The 22,904-nt window shown below is 42.8% G+C and overlaps 1 protein-coding gene across 1 annotated transcript in view; it reads left to right on the top strand.

Annotated features, from left to right (window-relative positions):
* The first annotated feature begins 1,883 nt into the window (after positions 1-1,883).
* Positions 1,884-22,904, top strand: part of CFAP100 (cilia and flagella associated protein 100) — a 44,456-nt gene continuing 23,435 nt past the window's right edge. Inside the window, exons 1-7 of the mRNA XM_020981148.2 lie at positions 1,884-2,479; positions 4,768-4,922; positions 5,541-5,624; positions 5,728-5,810; positions 7,310-7,502; positions 16,734-16,801; positions 21,137-21,300. Coding sequence (XP_020836807.1) covers positions 4,877-4,922; positions 5,541-5,624; positions 5,728-5,810; positions 7,310-7,502; positions 16,734-16,801; positions 21,137-21,300 — 638 coding nt within the window. The 5' untranslated portion in view covers positions 1,884-2,479; positions 4,768-4,876. The remainder of the gene's footprint in view (positions 2,480-4,767; positions 4,923-5,540; positions 5,625-5,727; positions 5,811-7,309; positions 7,503-16,733; positions 16,802-21,136; positions 21,301-22,904) is intronic.

Below are 22,904 nucleotides of genomic sequence, written 5' to 3'. Positions count from 1 at the left end.
AAAAAGTCTAATGGAGGTAATCAGGTGACCTTGATGGACAATCTTAGAGGACTTTTCTTCTAATCCACCAATCTAAGAAAGTGTCATGCAGAAACTGTCTCACATACAATGCATAATGACAATGTTCTGCCTTGTCAAAATTAAAAATTGGTTATTCAAAATGGACAGAATTAAGTAAATGTAAAAGAAATTTAAATAGTGAAACTTTCAAATGATGCTTTTTGTAGGCTTGTAGCATGTTATTAAAGTTTGAAATCGCAATAAGAGTTTTGGGACATTCTATACAGGGAATGAAACTTGGGCGGGGGGGATTCTGAGCATAACAACAGGCAGTGGGAGAGATATTTGAGGTCAGGAAGAGGACCTTCTAAATGCCACACACATCACAGCATACAAGCGGTTCCCGATTGTCTACCTGTAAGGCTAGCCCACATGTATCAGGCACTTAAATAGAAACATAAAACTGGAAAAGACATTGGAGGTAATTTCCTCCAACCCTTCATTTGACAGATGAGGAAACTGAGGTCCAAAAAATGACTTGTTCAAGATTCCACGGCAAATTAGCAGCAGACCTGGGGCTAGGTCTCCCAGTCCAATTCCTTGCACCATCTTTCTGGGATTCAATTTGCTCATTGTAAAATGACAATTACAATCCCTGGGATTTGGTTCTTTGTTTGGACTTGGCAGGGGACAGCAGAAGACGAGAGGAAGACTGTCCAATTAAATCATATGTTTTCCAACCCCTGTGTACCTCACATTGCTATCTATTGTGAAGATCAAACAAAGTGGTTGGTATGACAGATATGAAGCAAAGCATCATAGCTGTGGAAAACATTGTTAGAGTTCTCCTCCCCAGAAGGCTGGCCATGAGGTAAAGAAGTTTTCAAGATGTGACAAGGAATGAGACCTTGGGAAAGGGAAGAGAATAAGCATTTATTAAGCACTTACTATATGCCAGGTACTGTGCTAAGAGCACTTACAAACATCTCCTTTGATCCTCACAACAACCTTGGGAGGTAGGTGCTGTTATTATCCCTATTTTACAGTTGAAGAAACTGAGGCAGGCAGCAGTTAAGTGACCTTTCCAGGGTCACACAGCTAGTGTATGAGGCTGGATTTGACTGAGACAAGAAGGAGGAGTAGGAGGAGGAAGAGGAGAAATAAGATTTATATAGAATGTAATATGTGCCAGGCACTATGCTAAGCACTTTACAATTATCATCTCACTAGATTCTCACAATGCTAGGGGGTAGGTGCCATTATTATCCCCGCTTTACAGCCCAGCAAACTGAGGCAGACAGAGGTTAAGGATGAAGCTAAATTTGATATCAGGTCTTCCTGACTCCAGACCCAGTGTGAGGAAGTTGTGATCTGTATAGTTAGAGGAGGTACCCAAACAAGTGACATCAGGGACCCCCAGTATTGCTGTAATTCCATTGGGACTCAAACGGCCTGGATTCTAAAACTGGTTCTGCCACTTAACCACCTTGGGCAAGTCACTGAACTGCTTTTGGCCTCAGTTTCCCCATAAGTAAAAAGGTGTTAATGACACCTTTTTAATGACTAGTCTATGGGTTATTGTGCTGCATGCTGCTTTGTGAAATTTATCAGTGGATCTTAAGCTGGGAAGGGACCCTGCACATCATCTGCTCCAGGGCTTCTTCACCTGGAGACCTCTGTGGGGAATGGGGGAAAAATCACCCTTACCTAACCTCACCTGGCCTCAGTTTCCTCATTTTGATTCTCACTAACCTTTGGTTTCCTAAAGCCCCTACACTATGTGCCAGGAGCTGTACTCAGAGCAAAAGACAATCTCTGGGATAGCAGAGTCTTTCAACGATGTTTTATTCGTTCAAAAACAACTTTCTGAGAAGGGGGCCTGGAGGCTTCACCAGATTGCCAAAGGGGTCTACGACACTCAAAAAGGATACCAACCCTCGCTGTCGTACAACCTCCCACCAAGCCGCCGAAGCAGAATTCCAATGTGAGTCCTCTGACTCAAGGTCCAAAGCACTTTTTACGATTCCCAGCATCCTTTGGTCAAATCCTTTCCTCTTTCTGAGCCTCAGTTTCCTCTTTTGTAAAAGGAGGCGGGTTTGTTTAGAGGAGTCACGAAGTCTCTTCCATTCGGAAAAGGAAACTTAATTTTAATCCACTTCCCTCTCGGCTTCCTTCTCCCCAGGTTCAGCCCAGACCCCGCCTACAACAGGACAAGTAAAATCGACCCTTCCCTCGGCACAGGCTTTCATCACCACTTGCGGTTCCGAGGGCTTTGTGACCACCCGTCTCCGAGGAGAGACGGGAGAATGGTTGCCCTGGCAACGTAAACAAAGTCAAAGAATACGGCCTCCTCCAAGTTCACTTTGTTTTAAAGAGTGCCGAGTGAGCGCTCTCTTTGCCTTTCTTGCAGCAGCTGCTTCTGCAAATCCCAAATAGTTGACGCTGTGCAAGGGGAGTCACTGTACCCCGGAGCTGGTGGGTGAGTCCGGGCGTGGGAAGCGGCCAGACATCCTCTATTTCTTTCAGGAAAAAAAAATTCCAAAGGCAGGGAAGAGAGAAGCAGCGGTCTATTTGGAGAGAGCGCTGGGCTGGGAATCCAAGAAAAAGTGGACCTGAGTTCCATATTGTCTTTGTCTCAGTCCAGGGCTGTGTGACTTTTGACAAATCGGCGCCTTTCTTGAACTCTAGCTTCCTACTCTGTCCCACCCTCCACCACCACCACTACCACCCTTCCCAAACCACCGTGGATTTCTGTTGAAAAGACAACTAAAGGTCCTTTTCGTTTCTGGCGATATATATTCTCTATAGAAACTCCTGGGAGGAGAACACAGCAGTGATTGCACAAAGTAGTCAAAAGCTGGGGTGGGCTTAGATGTAATGCAGGTCCTTTGGGAGTGGGGTCTTTGTTTGGATTTGGCGGGAGAGGGCAGAAGAGGGGAGGAAGACTGTCCAGTTAAACTGCAGGTTTCCCAACCGCAGGCCTATCTCGGATTTTGAGAAGGCAAGGATTCCATCAGGCAGCACTTGGAGCCTCACCGTTTCCTTTGCTGGGCAGCAGCCCTCCTCCGCCCTCCATGGCATACTGTGCTCCGCTGTCTTTTAGCGCATAGCAGAGACTGCCCCGCATGATCACCGCCATTTCCAAGTATCTCCAGCCAGATGCTTATTCAATTCAATTCAACCCGTCTTGACTTATTTTGACTTGATGCTCAAGTTGGAATATAATGACCTCTTAATTAGATGATGACATCTAGTCCAAGCCTTTCATTTTACAGATGAGGAACTGAGGCCAGGTGAAGTTCAGTAAGTGACCAGAGGTAGAACAACCGTGGCAGAGATTGGAACCTCTCTACCCTTTGTCTCCAGCTCCATAACCCTTACCTTTGAAGTATTCCGTTTCTTCCTTCTACGGCTAAGTCCAAGGACGGTCTCTTCCAAAGGCTCATAGATTTAGGGCTGAAGAAGCCTAAACGTCCAGCCCCTACATTTGACAAAGGAAATAGGATGAGAGAGATTTAAGTGACTTGATCAGGGTCATCCAGCTGAGTAAGTACCAGAAGCTGTGTGAGCCTTGGGCAAGTCACTAAGGATCAATTTTTTCATCTGTAAAACAGGGGAGAGGTCAGATAATAATACTTATGCTTCCTAACTTACAGAGTTATATAGTGAAGATTTTGTAAATCTAAAAGTGATAATAGAAATGTGATTTGTTATAATTACTCCAATTCTGCTGTTCAAGAGGCCTTGACCAAATCTCTTAAGTTCTATGGGCCTCTGTTTCCTCATTTGTAAAATGAAGAGGGGATGGGGTAGATAACTTTTTTTTGTTTTTTTGGTGGGTCAGAATGATGGTTGAAGTATGGCACTTTTTTTTGTTGTTGTTGAGGCATTTAGGGTTAAGTGACTTGCCCAGGATCACACAGCTAGTAAGTATCAAGTGTCTGGTCTGAGACCACATTTGAACTCAGGTCCTCCTGACTCCAGGGCCAGTGCTCTATCCATTGTGCCACCTACCTGTCCCCTGGAGTAGATAACTTCTAAGGAATCCTTTCTACATCTAACTGCTATGAACTGTAATAATTCCTGGCATTTATGTAGCATTTTAAAATTCTCAAAGCCCTTGACATAGATTCTCATTCAATCCTCACAATAACCCTATGAGGTAGGTACATAGTGCCTGACATGTTTAATTAATAGATATTTCATAAATAATGGTTATATATATAATAATTACAATAATTTAGTAATATAATGAATAAATTATAGTCATTCAATATCAATCCTTTTAATAAATTATAATTTAATAATGAGCATAATTTAATGAAATTAATAATTAAATTGTAAATAAATACAATTATTTAATATCAATAGGTATTTAATAAATTTTGTTGATGGACTAATACTAATACCAATAGCATTCTTCCCTTCTAATCATCACACCATTTAACGTGGCTAGACTTCTAAGCATTCTCTTCATGTTTTGGCCAAACTTGGATTCAAGTGGGGATTCAGAACTGGAAGCTACCTTAGACACCATTTGGTCCAACTCTGTGATTTTATAGAGGACAAAATAGAGTCCTCGAGAGAGGAAGTGACTTTCTTGAGGTCACAAAAAAATAATAATAAATGGCTCATCTGGGAAGTGAGCCCAGAGCCTTGGAGTTCCAGTCAAATGTCTTTTCCATTTCACCATACTGAGTGGAGGTAAGGAGTACCCTCGTCTCTGCCAATACCCCCTGATCCCTGGAGTGTCTTTTCTTTCTCCAGGGTCTTCAGCAGCTGGAATTTCATACTGGAATCCAATCCATAGAAGGACTGATAACATCATTAGATGATCTCTTGGGGGAAGAGTTGTTAGCAATCTCATTACTTCAAAATGTCCAGGTTGCCATCTACAACCCAGAAGACGCTGAGCAATGACGGTAGGACTTCAAGCAGTTATTTAAGCATTCAATTCCTCCAATAATATTTTTAACTTAGAATTTATAGTAGCAACTAGTGGTCAGTCATTCTAGTGCTGAACTTCACAGCTGGGCCCAGAGGGTTCACAAAGAAATTGTCCTGGAGGCTAGAAACAAGGAGCTCTAGACCATGGCCAAAAAGTCAACTAGATAAGAAGAGGGTTTTCAAGGACCCCAGAAATCGGTCTCTGAGCTTCAATTCTCCCATCTGTAGAGTGAGTTTAACAATTCTCATCCTATTGAGCCCATGGGATTGCACTGCAGAAAGGGAGAATGGCTTTTGACCAGCCTACCTCACAGACCAGTTGCTAAAGATTGAGGAAAAGAATGGATTCAAATAAGGGACAACACTTCACATATAGCGATGCTATGTATCAACTAGATCGGATTGCTTACCATCTCAGAGAGAGGGAAGGGCCAGGAAGGGGAGGGGAAGGGATAGAATTTGGAACTCAAAACTTTTTAAAATGTTAGTAAATGGTTTTAATATGGAATTGGGGAAAAATACAATGTCATATATTAAAAAAAAACTAGTGATGCTAGATATGTCATAATGTTCCATCTTTGTCTCTGTGAAAGAACCACATGAGTCTGTCTACAGCAGTCATTTACCTACGGCCATCAAATGTCCAGCTCAGTCCACAGACAAAGAGGATGCCTCAGGTAATAATACTTGTTTAATGCTGGTCTTTGAGGTAAGAGCTTTAATATTTGTAGGCAGCAAGGGATTGGGGTTTTTCCCCCCTACTTTTATTTTTTAACACAGATGAGGGGGAGAATCCTTTCCACATGTCCCCAGACACAGACTTCTTCTTGCTTCGAGACAGACAGAAAGAAAAGCATCGATTGGTAAGTGATGGGCCTGGGCTGGGGAGATTCTCTATCTGACCACAAAACAAACAAACAAAAACACCTTGTGATTATTCCTGTTTTCCACAACCCACTAGAATGTATGGATCAAGCCTGTCTTTCTCTGTTTCTCCATAGTGTGATAATGGTTCCCATGGATAGCTTGAATAATCGTGGACATGTATTGCTGAAGACCTGTATGATTGATTAGCTTAATTCCCTGCCTCCAGCTAACACTGGTCCATCTTTCACATGCTACCATAGTAATCTTACCAAGGCATAGCTTTTATCATGTCATTCCCCTTCTCAAGAACTTTTGATGGTTCCTCAATGCCTATGATATCAAATCCAAATTCCTATTTTGGGCCCTCCAGAACCTGCCTCTACCCATCCTATTCAATTTTATCTCCTCTGGTTCCCCTTCATGAAGTATCACCCTTAAGGTTTACTCTCCATCTCACAAATATACCATACTCATTCCTGTCTAACTACATTTGCATATGCTATGTTCCACCTATAGGATGCCCTCCCCTGTCTTTTGGCAAATCCCAACCCATCCTTCCAGGCCCAACTCCAGGGCTACTTCTTCCATGAAGCCTATCCACATTACCCCAACCTGTAGCCAACTCTTCCAGTCTGAATTCATGGATATCATTTCACCATCGTGCTAAAAGTCAGAAGGGAGAAAGTCTAGGCTAGCTGCAGATACTGGAGTTAGTTCCAGCCAACCTGCATTTCTCTATAAATATATGTCTCCAAAGTCTTAGTGTGGCTTTCAACATTAAATGTGGGATTTGCTGTTTTTTCATGTAAGTGAGCCCCCAGATAAACTAAGCTCCCCAAGGGCAGAGACTGTGGCTACTCCTCCTCCTGTGTGACGGAAAACCTGAGCACAGGGCTGCTCACCCCAGGATGGTTCAGTAAAGACAGAAATTTTTTTGGATTGGTTTATCAGATCACACTAGTGAGGTATAGTCAAGGAAAACACCTACATTTCCTTCCCAAGTGCACATTTTTGGGTTCTTTGGTTAACATTTAAGCCCTTTAGGTAATAGCAGACATTAGCCAGTCATTAAATATGATCCATAACCCATAGTTGCTCTCTTCCCTCTGTCTCCATATTTAATTTTGTTTTGTCTCTGTCCCTGTTTCTCTTCATAGGTCTTTCCTCTATGCCTCAATGTATGTGTTTTTGTGTTTCTGCCTGTCATGTTCACACTTACACACACACACACACACACACACACACACACACACACACACACACACACACCCAGTTCCACCACCACATGCTCCATCCAATACCTAGTAGTCACAAAGTAGCCAACAATTCAGAAGGGAATACTCGTGACCCCATGGTCCAAGGCTGAGGGCTGGCACCCTGTAGCCTGCAGCCCTGCCTCATCCATGTTGAGCTCGTCTTTGGATGATTGGAGGTGAGGGCGGAGAGCGGAGAAGGGCAGATGGGGCATCTACTCTAACCAACCTGTTCCCTCCAGGAAAGGGAGGCAAAGAAAACCATGAGAGTCTATGAGAAGATGACGAATTCCTCAAAAATAGCTGCCAAGTGTACTAACATCCGCAGGCAGCTCCAGATGGAAGACTACGAGGAGGACCAGGCTCTGCAGGCTGAGGCCCGGCGTCTCCGACACCTTCAAGACAGCGCCGCCTGGAAAATCACAGTCACCAAAGGTACGTTCACCACCAAATCCAGCCTTCCAGGGCTGGGCAGAGTGGGGTTCTGTAAATCACCTCATTTCTCTAAGACTTAGTCTTCAAAACGGAGGCAGCCTAGTTAGTGTGTTCTGCAAAAAGTATGCAATTGAAAACTGGAAAATCTGAGTCTGCTATATCATTTCTCTGAGCCTCAGTTTCCTCATCTATAAAGTGGGACAACAACATGTGCCCTGATGTAGCCATGTCAGTCAATCTATGAGACTTAGGTTCACAAAAAAATCAGGAAGGCCAGCGATATGTAAAGCAACAAGCCTTTATTAAGGCACAATTTAGACCACATATGGAAGCCTGAAAGCCCAAAATGAAATGCCCAGGGATGGATAAAATGAAGAAGGCTACACAGCCAAGGAGGTGGCAGGAACCTCCAGTATAGTCAGGGGTGTGCTGGTTAGTGTTTAACAATCAGCTCTCAGAAAAACAAAAAACAAATCTGTAGGCAGGACATACTTTTAAGTTAATCTGCATCATCAATACTTGCTTAAGTCTAGACAATCAAAAAACAATACACGAAGCCCTGCTTTATGGCATTTGCCCATTTCCAAGGTATAAAAACATTAAAATTTAACCATCAGCTATGAGTCAGTTCAGGCTGGCTCCAGCATACTTCCAGGTGCTGTGATCTTTGGGACATAGTAGGGAAAAAAAGGAGAGGTCAATGATGGTCTCATAGAGAGTTGTGCCCTTGGAATCGGAACATCAACCCTTCTAGTCAATGGGAGGGTGGTTGCAGATTTGAAAGAGAGAAGAGCATGTTCTCATGCAGGCACATTTGACTGGTTTCCCATTTCGGATGTCATAGGCAGGGAGACCTTGGTTTTGGCTAGAAGAGACCTAGTTGAATCAAATAAGAAAGCAATCATGTGGTATAGAAAATTGTGGAAAAAGCAAAATGAAAGGACCTTGGGTTCGTGAAGGAGGCATGTCCAGAGTAGAGACAGACTGTCTGTTGAACTCATAAGCCCCAGAAGTGATAAGGGATGAGTTTTATAAACCTTACAGCTTTATAGAAATATGGGTCATTATTATTGTTAAGGAATTCATTAATACCAGTTAAAATTTTGGTCTCTTCTAACTCTAAAATTTATGATTTATTTAATTAAATTTAATAGTCATGGCCTTGAGTCCTTGTAAAATCCAAAAGTGTCTTCTGAATCATCAAGGAAAAGGTCTATTCTATTCATATGAAAACTTTAGTATGTGTTCATTTTGTTATACTCCTGATGATTCAGTCTATATACATATCAGCCTGATGTCTATATACATATCAGTGACCATTACTGATTGAAAAGTAACATCGTTTATTTTCTACAGTTCTAGAAAGGTTAGGAAGCAGAAATAAAACAAGAGAAAGAAATTAAAAGCTTAAAGATAGGTAAAGAGGAGATAAAACCATCCCTATTTGCTGATGGCTAGGGCAGCTAGGTGGGGCAGTGGATAAAGCACCAGCCCTGGAGTCAGGAGGACCTGAGTTCAAATCTAACCTCAGACACTTGACACTTACTAGCTGTGGGACCCTGGGCAAGTTACTTGACCCTGACTGCCTCACCAAAAAACAAAAAGAAAAAGAAAAAAGAAAATTCTAGGGAATCAGTAAACATACCAATCAAGACAATTAATACCTTTAGGAAATTTGTAGGCTACAAAATAACTCAACAGCATATCTATATAATAACAAGGGGAAGGGCATAAACATTGATTAAGTACCAACTACCGGCCAGGCACTGTGCAAAATGACTTACAAATACTTTCTCATTTGATTTTCAGAACAGTGCTTGGAGGCAGTAGTTATTTCCCCAATAACAAATTTAAGAGAGAATAATAAAAAAGGTGCATCTAGATGGGGCAGTGGATAGAACACCGGTCATGGAGTAAGGACGACTTGAGTTCAAATCTGGCCTCAGACACATAACACTCATTAGCTGTATGACCTTGGGCAAGTCATTTAAATCCCACTGCCTCACAAAAAAAATTAATAATAAAGGAGAATAATAAAAAAGGGAAATTCCATTCAAAATAACTATAAAATGCATAAAATGCTTGAGGCTGAATCTGCAAAAACACACAAAAGAGCTCCTTACAGAAAAAAACAGCCAGAATAAATAGCTGGAAGTATATTCAGTGCTTGTTATTAGGCTGTGCCAAAATAACAAAAAACAGCAATGTTACCAAAGTTAATTTGTAGCTTTAATACTGTACTAATGAGACGCTCAAAAAGATGCAAGTATAACCTGTATTGGATTGCTTTCCATCTCAGGGAGGAGAGAGGGATAGAAAACCCTCATAATAAATATGCATAGTCAAGAGTGCATTATTGGGGAAACTATGAATTAATTTAAGTCATTCTGCAAAGAAATCTGGAGTGCGCCCCAAAAGTCAATAAACTGTTCATTCACTTTGACACAATAATGCAACTATTAGGTCTATAATCCAGAGATAAAAGAAAAAGTAAAAAAGACACATATGATAAAAAACATTTTAACAGCTCTTTTTGTGGAGGTAAGTAAGGAGGTCCCAGTCAATTGGGGATTGACTAGGGATTATGGTATATTAATGTAATGCAATATTATTCAGCCATAAGAAATGACAAAACGAACAGTTTCAGAAGAAACTAGGAAGATCTATATTTTTTAAAAAGTGAAGTGAGAACCAGAAAAACAATTTGTACAATTACAACAACATTATAAAGAAAAACAACTTGGAAAGACTAAAGAACTTTGATCAGCACAATTATAAATGAAGATTCAAGTGGCCTGAAGGTGAAGGATATTACCCACTCCTGATAGAAGAGTGATTGATGAAGGATGAAGAAAGAAACATGCATTTTTGGATGCAGTCAAGGAGAGATTTTCTTCTCTTGACTGTGCATATTTATTATGAGGGTTTTCTTCTTCTTTCTTTCTTTTTTTTTTTTGTTGTTCAAATGGAGGGAATGGAAATAGTGGGATGGAAAGAAAATAAATGCTTGCTAATTGCAAAAGAAATTAATAAAATTAAATTTAAAAAGAAAAGTAATATATCAAATATTTCTGACTTTTTCTATGCTTTGAAATGTTAACATTTAATTTTTAAACACACTTTTATGGGGTTTTTTTGTATCACTACTACTTTCCAACGATTGTGCCCCACCCTCACAATAGAAGCCTCCCTTATAGCTGAGCAAAACGAATCTCCATATTGGCCATGCCCAAGAGTGTATGCCTCATTGTGAATCAGTGCTATGTGGGATGAGATGTTAGCCTAAACCTATAAACTCTGCCAGATTGTAGCAATGCGAATCCTTAGTCCATAGCTGAGGTCTTCAGCTTCAAGGAGTATGTTTATGGCTTGCAAAGTGCTTGATAGATATAGATACAGATGTAGATATAGATATGAGTACAGATATAGATGGGCAGTGAGGTGGTACAATGGATACAGCACTGGGCCTGAAGTCAGGAAGACTCATCTTTGTGAGTTCAAATCCAGTCTCAGACATGTCCTAGCTGTGTTATCCTGGGCAAGTCACTTAACACTGTTTGCCTCAGTTTCCTCATCTTTAAAATGAGCCGGAGAAGGAAAATGGCAAACCACTCCAGTATCTCTGCCAAGAAAACCCCAAATGGGGTTGTTTCAGTCAATGACTGAAACAACTCAACAAGAACAGACATGGATAAGATATAGGAGTAGATATAGATATAAAAAGAGAGAGAAAAGGGGATGGAAATAAAGAATCTCATTTGACATTTACGCCAATCCTGTGAAAAAAGATGGTGAAGTTGGTAAATGACTTGCCCAAGACCACACAGAAAGTAAGTATCTGAGGCAGGCTTCAAGTGTGGGTCTCCCTGGCTCTGAGTCTGACACTCTATCCAATAGGCCAAGCTACCTTTCATTACCTAAACACACTGTTCTTCATATGTAACCTGAATTCAAGGCTGAGGTCATCTGAGGTCATTGATTAAAATCTGCCAGAAGTTCCCTTGGTAAGGTTATAAACAAACTCCTTCCAGATAAATTGGGATTCTTGGATATTAAGAGGGCTCCATGACAGTCAACAGTGTTCTAAGTAATGACTTGATATAACTAATATGTTTTAATAGATTGGAATTCCAGGCACAATCCCAATGTTTCGATTTGTTTGCTTTGCCATTACTGAGTTCCATTTCTGTGTTGAATTGGGTGTTTAGCTTACCTTATGACTCTAGCAAAGCAGACATCACAAATCCAATGTTAAGATAAAAAGATCTATAGAAGCTACTTTCTAAATAAAATACACGAGTAAAATGTAAAGTCTCTTTAACCCCTAGCCTTGACCATATATATATATATATGCATGCTTAATAAATATACATGCTTAATATATACATGCTTAATAAATGCTTGTCCTTTTTTTAAAAAAAATGATTCAGGAATGGAGGTCACAGGAACTCTCAGTAAAGCAAATTATTCTTTTCAACATGTAAAGACCTTACAATATCTAGGGTACTGCACTAGAGTTTCTACAGAGTCAGATAACCCATGCCTTTAATGAGTCCCCACTCTTTGGTCCTCCAGACTCATATTCCTGGAGAGTGCTGGAGTTGTACAGGATACAGCAAGTCCACTGTTTGGATACCAGAAACCAAACTTGAATCTTTGGGGAAGGAAAAGGCTGCTTAGGGGGCAACCCTCCCCACATGGCAAGATCTAAGGAGAGCAGCTTTTAAGAGGCAGTGACAGAGAATCAATGGAATTCCTCAAGTTGGCACCATATATCAGGAGGGATAGAAGCTACCCAGAGCACTGGTGGAGTGACAAGTGTTCCTTGACCCTTTCTCCCTAAGACAGAAGTGAGAGAGGTAGAGCCAAGATGGCAGAGTGAAGTGAGCATTTTGGCTCAGCTCTCCCAACATCTCCCTCTATAACAACTTGAAAAAGTGTGTCAAACCAAATTTCGAACTGAGAAAGCCAACAAAAAAAATCACAGTAATTTTTCTAGCACAGGGAAGGTTAGGAAGCCAGAAGGAGAAGCCTCAGTCACTGGGGTTGGGGCTGGCCATGAGCATGGCGTGGTGGTAGTGGTGGAAATGACACCAGCTACGGGTAGTAGGTTGGCAGCAGGCAGAGCAGCTAGGAGCCAGAAACATTAAGGAGACTGAACACCTCATCAGAAAGAGATCCCAGATAACCCTTGTACCAGGAGCAGATGCAGGATCAGGTGATATTGGGCAGTTCTGTTGTCCATTACCCATTGCTAGGTCACAGTTCCAGGGTGGAGAAGAGTAGTCACAATCACAAGGGAGCATGGACCGTACTTATGTAAGGACCACAGCACAGACCAGAAGAGTCTCTCCAACCTCTCCCCAGTTTACACTACTTTGGAAGCACCAAAAATTAGGTAACCACTGAGCTATAACAGCAGCAGAAGCACATAAAAGACAGAAGTTCGGGTTAGACATTCCCCTACCCCATCCCCAGAGGTGAGCAGAGCCCAACTCTAACATAAAGTCCAAAGTCAAGAAATAGGCTGGAAAAATAAGCAAACAACAACAAAGAGCCTGACCATAAAAAGCTATTATGGTGACAGGAAAGCTCAACACACAAACTCAGAAGAAGACAATGACTTGAAAACACCTATAAATAAAACCTTAAAACAAAAGGCAGATTGGACACAAGCCCAGCAAGAATTCCTAGAAGAGCTTTTTGAAAAGGATTTTGAAAATCAAATAAGATAGAGGAAAAATTGGGAAAAGAGATGAGTAGTGCAAGAAAATTTTGAGAAGAGAATTAACAGCTTGGTAAAAGAGACACACAAAAAAACTAGATATAACTCCTTAAAAACTTGTATCGGTTAAATGGAAGTTAATGACTTCATGAGACAACAGGAAACAATAAAACAAAGTCAAAAGACTGAAAAATAGAAGATAATGTGAAATATCTTGTTGGAAGAAAGAAGGGGAAATTTCTCGGCTAATACCAAGTTCCTGGTCAATGTCAAAGTACTTGTCTCAACCTTCTGGAAGAGGAAGAGGGACCTATCCTGGATAATACCAAATTCCTTTTCTGGAGAGGAGAGGAACAAGCAAGAGGCCTCAGAACTGGATGATCAGCAATGGACTGAGTCATGGTGTAAAATAACCAGCCAGGACTTTGCTCACGTGTGAGTATTGTTGTGAGTTAAGTGGACTGTGCAGGGATGATGGGAAGAGGGATGGTGGCTCACTTTCAGTACCAAGTACAAAATTCTTTTTCAGGGAGCCCCCAAACCCTATGGTAGTACTATAAGTCTAGAAAATCACATAGGTCCCTAGGGGATGGTGGGGCTCAACAGAGAAAAGTGAGCCATCTCTCTATTGGCATGAAATGTGATTCCCTTCTGGGGAAATCTCAACCACAGAATAGTATTATGAGTCTGGAGAACTATATTTGTAGCCACAAGAGCAAAGTGAGATGGACCAGAGATGGTAGAAGAATGGTCTCGACTCTTCATGGATACTTGTGAAGCCTTGGGGTTTTTTCCCATTATTTCTATGTTTGAAATAAAGGCTCTTCTGTATCTTATATATGTAGTTAACTTGAGTGCTTGTACACAAGTTGAGAGGGATCTTTTAACCTATAGCTATAGTGACTTAGATGCAATCTATATCCTTTTTAAAAAAAAATTTATTAAAATCTCTGGTTTCTTTACATTGTTTAAATTTTCCCCAATTCCTCCCTTATCCCCCATCAGCCATCCCATATAACAAATATTCTTCAAAGAAAAAGAGAAAAAAATCAGAAAAACCAATCAATACATCAAAAAAATCTAAAAATATATGCAATGATCCACATCCGTAGAGCTCCCACTTCTGAGGGGAATTGTCATCTTATATCTCTTCTTAGGGTCTATGGGAAGAGGGATACTGTTAACATTTTCTTGGGACACCCTAAGTTGGGGCACAAGCCAAGGAATGATGTATGTGAGAAGTCCTAAGACTGACTCTGGTTCCTGGAAGCCTGGACCTCAGAATCCAGGGCCAGAATACTTGTATACCACTAGCAGCTAAGAAACAACTGAATTTGGCATCTACTTAGCAAGAACAATCCAATTCAGAGGCATCCACAATATCCTATAAACACTAAAATGTTCCTAGAAGCAGCAAAGAACTGGAAAGAAAACACAGATGCCCATTGACTGGGGAAAGACTAGAGCAGTGGTAGATGAATGTAACAGAATATTGCTACGCTGTAACCAATGATGACTATAAAGACAACAGAGAAGCATGAGAAGATTTACATGGACTGAGATCCAAGATATAATCTACATAATCGCCATAGTGTTGCAAAGAGAAAGAACCACAGAACATAACCACAAGCTGTGAAATTGCAATGACCAAGCTTGGTCCCAAAGAAGAGGCAGAAGAATGCATCTCTCCACTTGACACTTAGTAGCTGTGTGACCCTGGGCAAGTCACTTAACCCCGAATGCCTCACCAAAATGCAAAAAAAAAAAAAAGAATGCATCTCTCTCTTCTTTCAGAGATAGGGAGCTACCAGTGTGGAACATTACCTATAACATTGAACTTGGTAAATGTGTTGGCTGGTGTGGCTAAGCTGTTTTTCATTTCTCTTTTCTAAATTCTTTTTTATAAGGGGTGACTCTCTGGGGAGGGAGGAGGAAGGAATATATCGGAAAAGGCAGGTTATGTAAAAGTCAAAGATACCAAGAGAAAAAAAAATGTAAAGAAAAACAATCCTCCACCTTCTACCCATGCCCACCACAGCCACATTCCAGCTGACATCTTCCCTGGCCCAGCCCTGCCCTCTTCAGCTCATTCTCACAGCAGCCTTTTGGGGTCTCTCATCCACCTTCCTACTCAAATTAATTTGTCTTAAAAGGTTGATTTGAGGATGCATTTCATACTGCTTGCCCCAAGGCCAAATTTGCCAATTAGGACTCAGGAGAGGTACCTGGCATACAATAGGTGCTTAATAAATGCTTGTTGACTTGACTTATATGAAATCACTGACAGGGAACTTACATGGACTGACTTTGGGAGACTCTAAAGGACTGGTAGGAATAAGAGAGAGAAATAATTAGAGAGAAAAAGCACCCCAGACAAAAGGAACAATATGAGAAGAAATATGGAAGACAGCAAGGGATTTTCAGAGCTGACCGGATAGAGATTAAAGTACACAGAAGGAAGAAATATAAGTTAATAATTATATTTAACCTCTACTATTATCAAGAAAGCATTTTTTAAAATACCCAGAGGATGGCCTCCAGCACTTTGGAAGATGGTAATGGTTACACAGAATGAAACATTATCAGAACACCCTCAGGATGAGCGATCACATAACACCCCCCCCCCCGCCCCCCGGACGGTAGAAGTAAAAGTAAAACTCACATTTTACTACACTTTTGCAGCTTAATAATATGAAAGAGCTAGCGTTTATACAGCACCTACTATGTTCCCAGCACTGTGCAAAGCACTTCATGAATATTAACTCATTTTATCCTCACAACAGTGAGGACAGGTAGAAGATATCTTTATAAAAGGGCAAGTAGATAGGTGCTATTATTATCCTCATTTTACAGTTTGAGGAAACTGAAACTTAGTGACTTGCCCAGGGTCACACAATCGGGTAGTGTCGCAGCTACATTTGAACTTGTCTTCCTGACTCTAGGCCCAGCACTCTGTGCACTATGGCGCCACCTAGCTGCCTCTAGTTTATAAAGTGTTTTCTTCACAGTAACCCTGGGAGGTAGATATTGTAAAGATTATTGCCCCCCCTTTTCCAGATGGGGAAACTGAAGCTCAGAAAGATCAAAATGACTGCTACGGTCAGAAGTGGAAGTCAAACCCAGATTGCTTGACTTCAAGTTTAGCCCTGATCCCCTCTTTTTTTTTTTTCACTGAACTCTACTGCCTTGAAAGGTAGGGAGGGCAGCACCAGAATGGGGGTGGCTTTGAAGTTTAAGGCTGAGTTTGAATTTTAATCCACCAGCACTAGGAATATACTGAAGATCTTCTGAGTAAAGCATCAGGGCCAAATGTATTTATGAGAAAGGCTTGTCTTGCTGGGGTGTGAAGGATGGACCAAGGGGGTGGAGAGAGTAGGGACAGTGGTGTGGTATAGTGGGGCTTTGGGGACAGTCTTGGGAGGGCCTCTGAATGTAAAGGATGTTGGGCCAAATGACTTCTAAAGTCCCTTCTGTCTCTAAGTCTTAAGATCTTTCTGTCATTGCAGATAAGAAAATTGAGAGAGAGAACTTGGCTAGCTACATCGAAAAGAAGAGACAAATGTTTCTGATCCAGGTACCTTCCCTGTGGACAGAGTCCCCAGAATGGACAGTCCAACTCCCTTAACACCAATTTCCAATATGGCTCTCCTAAATACCCCACCACAAAAGTGTCCCTAATGTTCTCAAAGAGACCAGTAGGATGGATCAAGGGGCTGGGGCCCAGGGGATGTTATGGAGGGATAGGCCTCACTTGCCTCTTCACCCTCCCAGATATTGAGACGTGAATGCCCCCGTGTACTGGAGTCTGAGCAGGGAGACATCTGGTATTGGTGAAGGGGGCAGGCTGGAAGGGAGGGGAGATTCCCAAGGAATCGCCTTTGCCAGTCCCCTTGAGTAGAATGAGTTTGTTTCTGGAGCTTGGTGGTTTCTTCAGTGGTGACAGGGCTTAAAACGACGTGTGGAAAGCAGATTGGGACACAGAAAGGGGACGCATGAGGAAAATGGGAAGGGTGCTCTTGGCCTGGCTTCTTCAAAGTCTTCTGGCAGCTTCAGTTCTCACCCCTTATTCGAAAGGCAAACTTGCCCTTTCCTCTTCTCGTTTTGTTTTCCCAAACCTCTGCTCTTCTTCTCTCCTTGCCTCCTCCCTCCTTGCCTTCTCCTTCACCCTCTTTTCTCCCCTGTCCCCTTACTGACTTGTGCTAAGATCCCAAGATGCCTGAAATGTCTGTGCTCTAGAGAAGAGAAAAGGTCCCTGAATATACCATAGAGGAAAACAGCTACCTCTGGTACCCCCTTGGCGGAGTTAGAGCTTCTTAATCCTTTAGTGTTCTTGGGCCTTGGGCCTTGGGCCACTCAGAACTCTCCCAAGAAACATCAAGAGAATGGGGCAAGGGGAAGCGGAGAGATAGACTCAGAGACATGTAAGAAAAGCCATCCAGGAGCCCCTGAGCCCTACAACCGCATCATCCTATGCCCAGTCCTATGTTTCCTCTCTGCCTCCTCCAACACAAATCATATCATGAAGCTAGTGTCCAATATCAGCAGGGACCCCATTCTACCCCCAGCTTTCCTTTATGAACACCAGCATGACAGAGAGGCTGAGCACTTCCCCAGGGATGCTGTCCACAGCTGCGGCCTCTGTTCCCTGACATCTCTCAGCTCCCCTGACATCTTTGCAAAGCTATCAAAATTCTCCCCTTCTAGGGACCATTCTCTTCATTTCTTCCCCCAAGGGAAAGAGGTGAGAGGGTAACCCAGTCTTTGTGTGTACCCCTGGGAGACACTGGCTAATGCCTGGAAGGGCATGGGTAGCTGCCCTCTCTTCTTCTACACATATGACAGTGGATGATGCTGTTTGAACCCAAGCCTATCAGAGTCTATCCTTCCTAGCTCCACTGTCAATCATTTACTTTCTTTTCATTTTTTTCTTTTTTATCATTAGTACTGAACAACTGAAGGGCTATATCACATAACTTGCTGGTCTCTTAGCCAGTGCTGCCTACCCATCTATATAACTTAGGTAGCCCAGTGGACAGTGCTGGACTTAAGAGTCAAAAGACCTAAGTTCAAATCCTGCCTCAAACATTCACTAGTTGTGTGACTCTGGGCAAGTCATTTAACCTCTCCCAGCCTCAGTTTCCCCATATGTAAAATGAGGGTAATAATACCTTCTATCCCATAGGGTTATTGTGAGGACCAAATGAGATAGTGTATGTGCAACCTTAAAGTGCTATATAATTTCTGGCCATTATTATCACCTTTATTATCATTTTTTTCTATTTAAGGGTTTCCCTTTCTGTCCTTCTCACTGAGGGCTAGCCTGAGCTAAGAGCCATTTCAATAAATGGTTGAAAATCTCCAGGAATTCTACTTTAAGAAACTTGTAGGCACACAGTGGCAGGTTCCCTTCCTCCCTCACAAAAGCTGGCTAATCAAGGGCAATCCTACTGTTTCCCCAGTTTGCCAAGAATAAAACACATTCTAACTGGTACCATCATTGGTCGTACAAAAGTCTACTTACTAGCTTTGGGGTCAGAGAAGATCATAGATCTAGGGTCCTCAGAAGACATCGACTCCATCCCCCCCTCCCTCATTTTACACTTGGGGAAACTGAGGTCCCGTGAGATTAACTAACCCACCCAATATCATGCAAGTATTTCTAGAGGCAGGTCTTGACCCCTTGACCTCTGACTCCCTAGCCCATGTTCTTTCTCCTATACCATGATGCTTTCCAGTGGGAACTAAATTCAAAATCAGCTCTTCTTTCCCGAGTGGCCTTGTTTAAGGGCTTAACCCCTCTGTGTCTCAGTCTTCTAATCTACAAAATGAAGAGATTGGAGTAGATTATCTCCAAAGTCATTTCTGACTCCGCCCTACCCCCTACTCCAGGCTTGAAAGCCTGTGACTCTTTAGCCTAAGATTTCACGGTCAATGTCTCTCCTCTCCTCCCCACTCCCTACCATGGGACATGAGTAGGGATCAAAGATAGGGTCAGGCAGTGGGAAAGCTGCATCAGCCTGAGGGATTAGCAGACCCCTGCTCTCAAGGGTTTGAGCCATCCCCTCTTACACGTGGTGGGAGTCATTCCCACTTTGGCTCCTGAAAATGTTAAGCCAGGTATTGGATCACCTCCATCTTACCTGTGAGAATAGAGGGGTGGTCTTTCTCCTTAATGCTGATACTTCTTTCTGAGTCCTGTGACCTTTGACACAGACATGCCAGAGAGAACAGGGAAGGGTTCAGAAGGCATGTCAAGGCAAGTTCATTTAACTTCTCTCTGCCTCAGTTTCCTCTTCTGTAAAATGGGGATAATAGTAGCACCTACCTCCCAGGATTGTCATGAAGTTCAAATAAAGTAACATACATAAACGCCAGCTAAATGCCAGCTACTAGCTCTGATTCTCCTTCCTTTCTCCAGCACAAGATGATACACAGATGCCATCTTACAAATGGGGCTCCAGCACCAGCAGGGAATCCCTCTTTCTTCCTGCTTTTATATTCTGGCTACAGGCAGGCCCTGAATGTGAGAGGAGGTTGAGCATAGGTGACAGAAATTACAGCCGGAAGGGCCCTCAGAGACCTTCCAGGTACCTTCTACAGGGCTAGTCAATTCATTAATAAGTATTTGTCAGGTGCTGTTAGGCAGCAAGAATACAAACACAAAAATCCAGCACTGTTTGCCCTTTCCCAGAGAAGAATATAGAAAATCAATAAGGGGTAATGTGGGGAGGGTGGAGACCCCAGAAGCTGGAAGAATGAGGAAAGGGCTCCTGGAGAAAGTGAGGCTATACTTGAGCTCTGAAGGCAGGTGGAGGATTCTGAGAAGAGAGAATTAGGAGAGAATGTATTCCAGGTATGCAGGTCAGCACAGAAATGGTAGATGGAGTCTGATGGGTGAAGAAAGGCATATTCTTCCTTGGTCCTTCCTTCCTTCCTTCCTTCCTTCCTTCCTTCCTTCCTTCCTTCCTTCCTTCCTTCCTTCCTTCCTTCCTTCCTTCCTTCCTTCCTCCCTCCCTTCCTTCCTTCCTTCCTCCCTCCCTTCCTCCCCTCCTTCCCTCCCTTCTTCCCTCCTTCCTTCCTCTCTCCTCTTCTCTGCCCTCCCCTCCCCTCCTTCACTTCCCCTCTCTTCTTCCCTTACCTGAGGGTGTTCTGCCCAAAGGAAGGTAAATTTTGATGACTGAAAACTGCCTACTCAACTTGGGGTTTACTGGCTAGATTTCTCTCTCAAAGACCAAACCTTAAACCCACTCTGGAGCTCATACATTGGACAACAATAGGTCCTTGCCCAAGCACCACTTAATGGCTATTTTTTGGGCCCTCCTGGCCCAGAGTGAATGTAAATAGTAGCTGTTTCTCCTTTGGCCAGCAGCCCTGAGGGTCTTCCCCTCCCAGTTTGCTTTTTTTTTTTTATTAAAGGGGCCATCCCTTGACTCACCTCTTAAAGAGACCTGTTCACTGAGTGGGTGTTGCCTCACTCAAAGTGAGAACCTGAAAAGACCTTAGCTTAAAAGGATCAGGGTCTCCCATTGCATCCTGGGCCATCTCCAGTTGTCCTGATGAATATCTGGCTACTGGTCCCAGATAGCTCTGGAGGAGAAAGTGAGACTGGTGACCTTGCACAGCCCTCTCTCTCAAATCAAAGTGAATTACAAGTCAGGTCATCACCTCCCTGATGTCACGGTCCTCTTCAAGAACGAAGGACAAACACAACAACCTTCCTTCTTATACTCACAGTTTCTCCCCATCCTTCTTTCTTTCTATTTTTGTTCCCTCCCCCCTCCTCTTCCATCATGCTCCCTTTCCCACAAGATCTAGGGTGCACCCTGGGTATGTTGCTGAGGCCAAGACTGGGGAGGACATGGAGAGCCCTTAGAACTGTGTCCCCAAGGTGTGGTTTGTTGGCCCTTAGTATGCCCTGGAGGTGAAGAGAGAGGAGATCCTGAGGCTGGAAATGTTGGCCACCAAGGAAGAGATGAAGCTGGAGAAGGCAGAAAAGTTCCTCGAGAAGGACGCGACTCTGTTTGATGAGTTCCTGAAGGAGAACGATCGGAACTCCGTGCAGGCCATGAGAATGTAAACCAAGGGGGGGAAGTTGCTGCCCTGGGGGCAAGGCCCATGAGGACAGTGGAGGGGCAACTGATGAGTATCACTGGGGCAAAATGATGTCCCCCAACCTTAACTCTCTAGATCCAATGGTTATACTCAGTAACTGAGGATCAAAAACTATCCTGTAGCCTAGAGGCTGAGCCACAGAAACCCACAGAGTGAAAACCTCCATAAATCATTGCATAGAGGGGAGAAGGGGGAGAACCTGGCCTCCCACTACACCCTAATGGTATCAGTCCAGGAAAAGTATTCCATTCACAGGGCAAAGGAGGACCATGTACTGTGCACCTCTACAGCAGTGTCCATAAACCCAGATTTAATGCCCCAATGAAATGGGGCCATACTTTTAGGTCTTGGATCTTTCTATAAGCACCTAATGAAGCCTTAAACTGGGGCCTGTACCTTTATCTAACCCTAAACCCAAACACTAGCAAGCACTGTATGAAAAACTGACCCTAAAGCCATAATCCCCTCTATTCCCTTTACTAAAAACCCTAATCCTACCTTTAAATCCTAACTCAATCTCTAATACTAAAACCTTAATCCTGACTTTAGTTTCAGCTTCACTGATGCACAAACACATGCCAAAGGTCACCAAAAATCCTGGGTATTCATAGCCATTGTCCTAGAGGAACCTAACCACATGGGTTAGAGGTCTTACCAATAAGACCCCCCCCCTTCCCCTTATAATCCTAGAAGATAAGGGAAACTTAAGAGGTCATCTAGCCCATCCCCTAGCCCTCAAGCACTAAGCTTGAAGGCTGGTTCTAGGAAGAGTAGCCACTACTTGGCCCTTTTAAACCAACTCCTGCCCAGCCAAATGTGAAGATACAACATTAATTGAAGATAACTCTCCATTCCCTCTCCCGAATGTAACATGTCTGTTCTTGGGCTACCATTTTACAAAGGCCAAGTCCATGCTCTTTTCATTCTCCAAATTATGGCCCTTTAAGACCCGCCATGGCCCACCTAGCAAGTGGGCCTTCATTAGTTCCTGCCAGCAGGTAGCTTTTTCTAGTATTTGGTGGATCAGTCAACCTTGGGTTGACCATAAGTTTAGCCAGCATATTGAACACAAACCTAGCTTCATGTTCAGGTCTGCTATGGGGTCTAGGAATTACCAAGGCCAAGGCAAAGACAGTGAAGAGCTAGGCGTGGCTGAAGTGGAAGATACGTGTTTGAGAAGAGTCCAAATTGAAGTTAGACCATAGGGATCCTTAAATAGAACAGGACAGAAAGTTTAGACTTGGTGTGATAGCCAATTTCCATTGTTTCTACATTTTGAAGATATCAATGGAGAACACAGGCTACCCATCAATTATTTCTTCGACCACATCATTTGACCAGCCCATCTCCTTTTCCAAACTTGTTTCCTCCCTGATATCCATATGCATAGGATGCCCTCAAATATGTCATCATTGGAAATGTGCTGTCATCCCCTTGCAGCTACCATGTATTTCTCCATTGACTGTTGGTTATTCAAAACTTTTAATTCCTCAGAATTGCACATTTTAAGATGTGCATTGCTGGGAAAACATTTGGGTACTCTCAAAATGTAAACAGACCCAGAG

The sequence above is a fragment of the Phascolarctos cinereus genome, unplaced genomic scaffold (assembly GCF_003287225.1).
Source record: "Phascolarctos cinereus isolate Bilbo 61053 unplaced genomic scaffold, phaCin_HiC Scaffold_4;HRSCAF=312, whole genome shotgun sequence".
Classification (NCBI taxonomy): Eukaryota; Metazoa; Chordata; class Mammalia; order Diprotodontia; family Phascolarctidae; genus Phascolarctos; species Phascolarctos cinereus.
Note: the sequence above shows the minus strand (reverse complement) of the source record. Positions and strands in the feature narration are given on the sequence as shown.